The sequence below is a fragment of the Galeopterus variegatus genome, unplaced genomic scaffold (genome assembly GCF_000696425.1).
Source record: "Galeopterus variegatus unplaced genomic scaffold, G_variegatus-3.0.2 Scaffold4123, whole genome shotgun sequence".
Taxonomy (NCBI): domain Eukaryota; kingdom Metazoa; phylum Chordata; class Mammalia; order Dermoptera; family Cynocephalidae; genus Galeopterus; species Galeopterus variegatus.
The window spans coordinates 178,532-187,075 of NW_007730234.1; the positions used below are offsets into that span (position 1 = coordinate 178,532).

General features: G+C 44.0%; 1 protein-coding gene across 1 annotated transcript in view; it reads right to left on the minus strand.

Annotated features, from left to right (window-relative positions):
* SRPX2 (sushi-repeat containing protein, X-linked 2) overlaps nt 1-3,107 on the minus strand; it is a 22,842-nt gene extending 19,735 nt beyond the window's left edge. Inside the window, exons 1-2 of the mRNA XM_008586803.1 lie at nt 2,791-3,107; nt 915-1,121 (exon numbers count right to left, since the gene is read on the minus strand). Coding sequence (XP_008585025.1) covers nt 915-996 — 82 coding nt within the window. The 5' untranslated portion in view covers nt 997-1,121; nt 2,791-3,107. The remainder of the gene's footprint in view (nt 1-914; nt 1,122-2,790) is intronic.
* Between the last annotated feature and the right edge of the window lie 5,437 nt (nt 3,108-8,544).

Genomic DNA, 8,544 nt, shown 5'->3' on the forward strand with positions numbered 1-8,544 from the left:
CCCCCCCCCCCCGTTCTCATTGAGCCCATTCCCTTCTTCGGCTCCTTATGTCTCCAGGGGTCCAGGGGTGAGGGGCGAAACACTCAGGAATCCAGAAATCACCATCCTTTCGGAAGTAAGAAATAAGCCAGAAGAAACTGGGGAATTCTGATTGAGAGATTGTGGTCTGTATTGTCATTAACAAGTTTGGCAGAAAGGGCTATAAAAATCTCCTTTTATAAATAAGGTCAGGGAGGGAGAGAGGAAGGAAGGGAAGAGAGAGAGAGAGAGAGAGAGAGAGAGAGAGAGAGAGAGAGAGAGAGAGAGAAGGAAGTCTGATGGGTTCGTGATTCTTTTGAATAGATTGTCTGTCTCTTATTTTTTCCAAATGAGATATGAGGTCTAAGTTCTATTCTTGTGGTCTTGACAATTCAAAAGGAATTAATATTAGAAAGTGGTTTTCAGGAAGCTAAGTGCAGAAGCAGGTGAGACAATGGCCTCAAAAGCCAAGTTGTCCGAACTTTTCATTTTTGTTTTGGTGTAGCCTATGTTCAAATAGCTCTTGTTAGGGCCAGCCCGTGGCTCACTTGGGAGAGTGTGGTGCTGTTAACACCAATGCCACGGGTTCGGATCCCTATATAGGGATGGCCGGTTCGCTCACTGGCTGAGCGTGGTGTTGACAACACCAAGCCAAGGGTTAAGATCCCCTTACCGGTCATCTTTTAAAAGAAAAAAAAAAAAAAGCTCTTGTTGGGGTGTCTCAAAAGACTCCCTTGGAAGCCTGTTGCAGTGTTTTAACCATTTTTATTGTCCTTTAATAGTTCTTCTCTGTATATAAAATAAGGGTTTCTCACTGTAGTCTAACTCTTCCCTCCAACTCTTGGTCTAGTCTCTGCCCTCCCTGGAAATAATGGACAACAGCTCTTAGAACCTACCTGCATACCATGTTGGTGTCACTGCTGGAGTTAGGAAGAGCAGCAGAGAGAGAGCTCCTCTTCGAGTTAGTTGACTGGCCATCCTTGAAAGGGGGGGTAAAAAGACAAGAATAGATGTGGCCTGAAGTACCAGGGCAAAGGAAAATGACTTTCAAAAGTCAGCCATCAATGAACCTTCAGAAGTGAGGGGAAGAAGAAATACAGAATCTGTGAAGAAGAAGAGAGATTTTAAAATTAATGCATCCCCCTCAAGAATCTTCCACTTTATAGAACAAGACTCTATTTGTTATTTATGGTCCCTTTTCCTCCCAGGAGGAAGAAGACATAAAACAATCAATCTTTAACTGACTCTGGTGAGATGAGATGCAAATGTTCCATTGTCCATGTTATAGAGAGGGACACTGAGGTACCAAGACCAGGAAAAGGCCAATATGAAGTCACATAGAATGAGGAGGGAATCCAGCAGTCTGAAAGCTTCCAGTTAATGGTTTCATCCATTTAACTAGTATTTCCTAGCCACTAATCTGGGAAAGCATTAACGTATATGGTCTACGAGCTTAATTCTGGAGGTACACAGATCTGATGTGAATCCAGTTCTGTCGCCTATTAGCTATGGGGCCTTGGACAAATTCCTTAACTTTCCTGAGCCTCAATTTCCTCTTCTATAAAATGGGCATAATAATGGTATCTACCTTATAGAATGTTATTGCCTGGCACATAGGGAAGTAAATGTCAATATATATCTTGGATATTGTTATTACCAACTTTGTATTGGACAGGACTGGATATTCCTTTTTCCAGTCTCCCAGGCAGTAACTATAGTCTGGCTCTGTTCTTAGCTTTGGGTTTTGAGGCTTAGTGGTTTGGTAGTGGCTTCTGGCTTTCGAGTCTAGCCTAACCTCCTGGTTTTACCCTGCTGAGCCAGCAGGAAGTCAGTGAGGTTGGGGAGGACCTACTGAGGTGCATGAGAAGAGAGTGAGCGGCTCCAACTGCCCTCTCACTTCCTGTCCTGTCCTCACTCTAATGGGATGAGAGTTTTGTGGTTCCCAGTGGGCAAATACTTTGTAAATGACAGTATTAAAACTTGCTGGCCATTGGTATAAACTGGCCACTGGACTTTTCAGCAAGCACCCATTTACCCACATGCTTTCAATGAAATGCAATCCTCAGTGGAGGCATCAGCCTCAGAAATGGAGAAACAAAAAGATGGCAGATTCTGGCCAGAGTCCCTAAGCAGCATGCAAAGTCCAAGAAAGGCAATAATTCATTTTCTAATTCATTTCTACTTGGCTTCAAATTTTGTCCAGAGAGTGGCAAGGCAGCAGGATAGAGAAAAAATCAGAGCAAGCAAGGAAGGCAAGAAAAGTAAAAAGATGTGGGAAGGAAGCTAGAAAAAGAAAAGAAAATCTGATGGAGCTGGAGGAAAGAGATGGATAAAAGCAGGAAGAGACAACAAAAGGAGGAGAAAGAGGAGATTAAAGACAGATGCAGGAAAATGAACAGCTAGATAACTAATCACTGACCCCTCTCCCACATCCAGCCTCAACCCAGTTCCTCTGTTCTGGAGCAGGGGCTTTCCTATTCAAATTCGATACTCTGAGTCTGTGACCTCTTACCTGCCCACCTCCTCCCCAGTCTCACACTGAAAATGTAACCCACTGGAGTCAGCCATCTCTCTGCTGTGGGCTGGGAAGGTAGGGGGAACATGTGTCTGCAGCCACGTCATGGCACATATGAAAAGCAGCATATGATCCAGTTTCATAAAAGAACTTCTCCCCCCACCCCCAGCCATGTTGCCCAAATCCTGGGTCTCTTCATCCCCCCATAGTTGTGAAATGGGGCAATGTAGTGTGGAAGGGATAATTGCAGATCTTACCTGTTTTATGGTTTTTTTTGTGCTCTCTTTCTTTCTCTTCCTCTTTCTCCTTCCTCTCTGCTTCTCTCATCAGTCGGGGGAAAAAAAAAAAAAAAACCTTCTACTTTAACATTCCTAGAACGAGTGGCTCCTGGTCTGTCCAGGCCTCCGGGATTCTGTTAACACTGCCCAGATGTTAGGACGTCTGCATCTGCCAAAAGTTTCCTTAAAGCTATATTATCCCCCGAGCTATAGCTGTTCCTCCCTCAGAGAAGGGTTTTAGAGAGATGGGGAGGGGAGAAGGAACAGAGGGATTAGAGGAACTAAGTCCGTCTGCTGCACAACAGGGGGAAGTGTGAATGGCACTGGCCTCAAGCCCGTGAGTATAGTGATGACTAACAGGCTGGCGCAAGGGCCTCCAGGGATGTGTCGCACTGAAGAACACTTCTTTTTATGTATGACTCAGCATGACAGCAGGATTGAATGAAAAGGAATTTCACAAACTCCAAGGAGAGGGGAATAGTGTAGCTGACTTTGACATTCCCTGGAGATTTCTCCTGTAATTCCTCGGTACTCCCCAAGTCCGAGTTGGCTTGCCATCTGTATGGTACAGGCTCAGACACACTTTGAAACCCTCGCACCAATGACCTAACTTCTTTGGACTTTGGTTTCTGATAAGATTATGTTATTTACAAAAAAAAATACCATGCATGCACTTTTTGCCTGAAAAATTAAGACCGATTTCCCACACAAAGAATGGAAGGAAAGCATGCCTAGAGAGGCTTTAGTGGGAGGCTGTTTAAGTGAATTTAGATGATACGTGCATGGCAAGGTTATAGCCATTGCTAAAATGTTTCCCAGTGGTCTCTGATGGGGCGCTATGTTTCTCTTCACTAAGCAAGCTTTCCTCGTTTTAGTATCTGGTAATGAGACTGTTCTATCACAATACAGACCAGCTCCTTACATTATCCCTCCCCTCACAGTTGACATTTCCATCTCTTGAAAAATCAGTGGTTGTAGAAAAAACCTTTTTTTAGCTCTTGTAGAAAGGGTTTCTCTCCTGTGTATGCAAGCAAATCATTAACCCCTTCACAACTGAGAAGAATTGTGCTTATGATACTACAAAGTTCAGTAGCAAGCCTGAGTCTGCTTTATTTCCAATCCACCAATCACAAATATGCATTGAGTATCTACCATGTGTTCAATAGTGTGAGAGCAATATGATCTCAGCCTCATTCATCGAATGTATTTGTCAAGCATCTAGTATGTCAAGGAATGGTGGACATAGTGGTGAGCAAGCAGACAAAAGTCTCTGGTCTCCTAATCCACAGTTAATTCAACAAATATTTGTTGAGCATCTAGTATGTGCCACACATTGTTCTAGGTATTTGAGAAACATCAGTGAACCAAACAGACAAAAATCCCTGCCCTCATGGAATGGAGGAGACAGACATCAAACAAAAATGTCTTAATTACAATAGCGTGCGTGGGGAATTGGTCATCTACTATAAACTAAGTATTGGGGATATAGTAATGAGCAAGAAATGTGTGATCCTTGGTTTTATGGAGCTTACTCTCCAGACCTGACAGTTTATGTTTAGTAGGGGAGAGGAAGGGGACACTAACAACTAGAAAACAATGAAATACTATACAGTAATAAAGTGCCAAAAGCTGTGGTGGAGACTCTGAGGACTGTAGGAGGACAACAGAGGAGGGGCGGCACCTGGGAAGAGGTGGGCCTTGGTCTACTCTCAGGCAAAGAAAATGACATAAATAAGAGCTCACTGTTATGTCAGAGGGGGATGGGCTGACTGGTAGGAGGTTTCAGGGAGTGATAGAAAACAAAGTTGAACAAATAGGTAAGGCCAGAAGATCAGATATAGGAGTTTATTCTAAACTGATGTGTTAGATGATAGTGAGCATATTAAATGGTATGTGTATTGAGGGGGCGATGAGAGAGAGAGAATAGGCAAAGTAATACATTCTACCATGGTTGTTTCTTTCTAAAAACAAAACAAAACACAGCTCTTCACTGGCTCCCTCTTGGCCAGTGCACAGTCCTTAGCATGGCATACCATACCCTTCACAAGCAAACCCCATCTATGTCCTCAGCCCGGTTTCAAGCATTCACTGCATGACTCCTCATCATGGACACGTAGGGGTTCTTGCTCTTCCTTTCACACCTTGGTGCCTTCACACGGACATATTTAGCCCACCCTGTATTCTCTTCCCTCCTTTCTTGGCCTGTGGAAACCGGATCCATCCTTGCTGCTGAGAAGCTTCCCCCAGCCCATCCTGGCCAGAGGGGGTTTTACTTTGCCTTCCTTTGCTCTCACAGCACTTTGTGCACACCTCCATCATAGGACTTAGGGCACTATTGTCATTGTCTTTCCTTATTTCTGACCCTTATTAGACTGTGAGTGCCTAGAGGGAAGAACCTTGTCTTAGTCTTCTTCATATCTCCAGCAGCCAACACAGAGCCTAGCACACGCCAGGGTGAGGATGCCGGATACGGCTTCAATCCCACTTTGAGCTGGAAGGAGTGGGAGAGAAGGCTGGCAGAGAGAGGCCGAAGAAGAAAGGAAAGGAGAATACAGACATCATAGGGAATAAAAGTAAAGGGATGTGAGAGGAGTGGGACAGCATTCTTGTGAGACACCAGGATGAGTAATATGAAGAGCTCACCAAAGGTGTAGTAATTGAAAAAAAATTCTGCAGCCCCTGCTATGCGTGGAAAACACTACGTTAGACACTGTGGGGATATAAAGTTAAATAAAACACCTCTCCATATGGTTTGGTTGGGAAGGTAAGACAAAGACAAAGAGACTGAAAGCATCCATACATAGTAAATTTTTTTTTTTTTGGCATCTGGCCGATACAGGGATCTGAACCCTTGACCTTAATGTTACAAGATTGCACTCTAACCAACTGAGATAACTGGTATACTAAGTTTCTTAAAGTTTAGTACCATTTCAACTTTAAGACTTTTAATATGAAGCAAGCCTCTCAGCAGTCAATAAGATATTGGTTTTTTTTGTTTGTTTGTTTTGTTTTGTTTTTGTACTTTTTGTGACCAGCCGCACCACGCTCAGCCAGTGAGCGCATCGCACCGGCCATCCCTATATAGGATCTGAACCCACAGCGGGAGTGCAGCAGCGCTCCCAGCGCCGCACTCTCCCGAGTGCGCCACGGGCTCGGCCCACTAAGATATTGTTTTAAGAAATCCTAGATATAGAAACTGACTTACCTAGCTGAGATCTCAGCAAAGCTCAACAAGGCTAGACTAGAAACAACTTTCTTAGAAAATGTACATAAAATTGTGAATTTTAATACCATTTAAAAGCATTTCTCAGGGCCAGCCCGTGGCTCACTCGGTAGAGTGCGGTGCTGATAACACCAAGGCCACGGGTTCGGATCCTATATAGGGATGGCCGGTTTGCTCACTGGCTGAGCGTGGTGCTGACAACACCAAGCCAAGGGTTGAGATCCCCTTACCGTTCATTTTTAAAAAAAAAAAAAAAAATACAAGCTGGAAGTCTTGGTAGTGTCCACATGGAGTTAGGTCTGCAGGCTTGCCGAATGCCAGAGCTATGGAAGCCTGGGAGCCTCCACCCAATTTCAAAGGATATATGGAAAAGCCTGGTGACCCAGGAAGAGATCTGTTGCAGAGGCAGTCACTGCAGGCATCCTTCACTAATGTGTCCCAAACTGTATATGGTGAGCTTTTTGAAGAAGGCAACAACAGGAATGAAAAGGGAGGAAAGGATTCATGGAGAATCTGAAAGTTGTGGATGGAAAAAAAGTTAATAAAAAATAGACACAGAAGAGAATTTCGTAGAAGGAATAATGGGAATACACAAGAGACAATAGAAATAAAAAGATATTCCTATTTGGAAAACTAATTTTTAAAACTGTAGATCTGGGGCCGGCCCGTGGCTCACTCAGGAGTGTGGTGCTGATAACACCAAGGCCCCGAGTTCGGATCCCATATAGGGATGGCCGGTTTGCTCACTGGCTGAGCGTGGTGCTGACAACACCAAGTCAAGGGTTAAGATCCCCTTACCGGTCATCTTTTAAAAAAACAAACAAACAAAAAAACCCTGTAGATCTGAATTAACTGTTTAAATGGTGAGATATCTGATGGCTATAAAATAAAATACGAGATTTTTAAGAAAATAAGTGGGAGGTGCTTTTAAGTTTCATGGTAGGCACTTAGCCAAAGGTGATTGAAGGGATGCTAGAAGAGGGATTAGAAAATGACAATGGGGGGCCGGCCCGTGGCTCACTCGGGAGAGTGTGGTGCTGATAACACCAAGGCCATGGGTTCGGATCCTATATAGGGATGGCCGGTTTGCTCACTGGGTGAGCGTGGTGCTGACAACACCAAGTCAAGGGTTAAGATCCCCTTACTGGTCATCTTTAAAAAAAGAAAAAGAAAATGAAAATGGTAAAGTTGTTACATGAATAAGAGATAAGATATATTCTGAGTGAAAGGGTTGATGTCTTTTTACTGGTTCCTAAGACAGAGTAGGAATGTCCCAAGACATTATCTGGCAGCTCAACTTAATTTTTATTTTGTGACAGTGTGATACTGGGATGGCTTAGACATTTAGTTTTTTATTTAAAGTCATCAATCGTTGAGTAACTGCTATGTGGTTATCCCCAGAGACCAGCTATGACCTCAATGAGCTCAACCAGGATTGGCCCAGTACCAAATGAGCTCATCAATTGAGCATTATGTCTTAGGGTACTGAGGAGAGTATAAAAGGGGGTGCAGGGGCCCTGGCACACTGGCTTTTCAGTAGTTTCTTAACATCTAGATGGCAGGATGTAAAATAGGTAAGTAGAAATGCGAAGTGGGTACTGCAGTAATTGACTAAGGGTCTGAGTTAATGTGAGCTGTCAAGACTAGAAGTACTGGTGTTAGAAAAAGAAGTGGGGTGGAGGAGGGGGGACATTCTCACTGAGCTGGGGTTGAGCTGATTGTTGTTGAGCAGGGGCAGAAATTTCAGTGATGTTGGAGGGTGGGCAGGGAGTAGGGAACAGGCCTTGCTTATTTGGGGGATAATCATACTGGCCTGGTGTGGAGGAGAAAATTCACATTGGAAAAGCAGTAGGAAATAAGTTGAGATCGTATTGGGGAGCAGGGGTTGGTGGGGGTGGGTGGCACAGGGGAGATCTGATTTAATAGTGAGCTCTTGTTTATGTCATTTCCCTTGCCTGATTTCTGCCCCCCCCCCCCCANTCCCTTGCCGGATTTCTGCCCCCCCCCCCCCAAATTTAAATCTAATCTTGAAGGTTACAGGAAGTTATTAGGGAAGGGACACAAATCCCTACTAAATGTTGAATGTAAAATAAGCAGCAACAATACATAAGGAAAATATTTCCTTTTTTCCTACATTTTTGGCATCAAATGTGTTTTTGTGTCCAGAAAGAGGGAGAAATTAAGAGCTGAACCAGAAAAAGGATTGAACTCTCTACCTTGCCACTCTGGGACGGGGGGGGGGGTTTACTTCCCAGGTGATTGGGCTATTGGAGTGAAGGCAAAAGTAAAACTCAACAAAAAGCCCCAAGTGCAAGGCAGAACTGGAGCTATCATCGTGGTCCTTGTGCTTCAGGGGCTCTGAATAGCCCTTGTTTGTGGCTAAATCTTAGCAACAACAGTTTTTGCTGGGGTTATTCGGAGCAGACAGCTGTTTGTATAACAGCAGCCACGTCTCATTGCAGAGGGCACCCCATTTCTGATGAAGGAAATAGAAATTGGCTGGGCTTAGT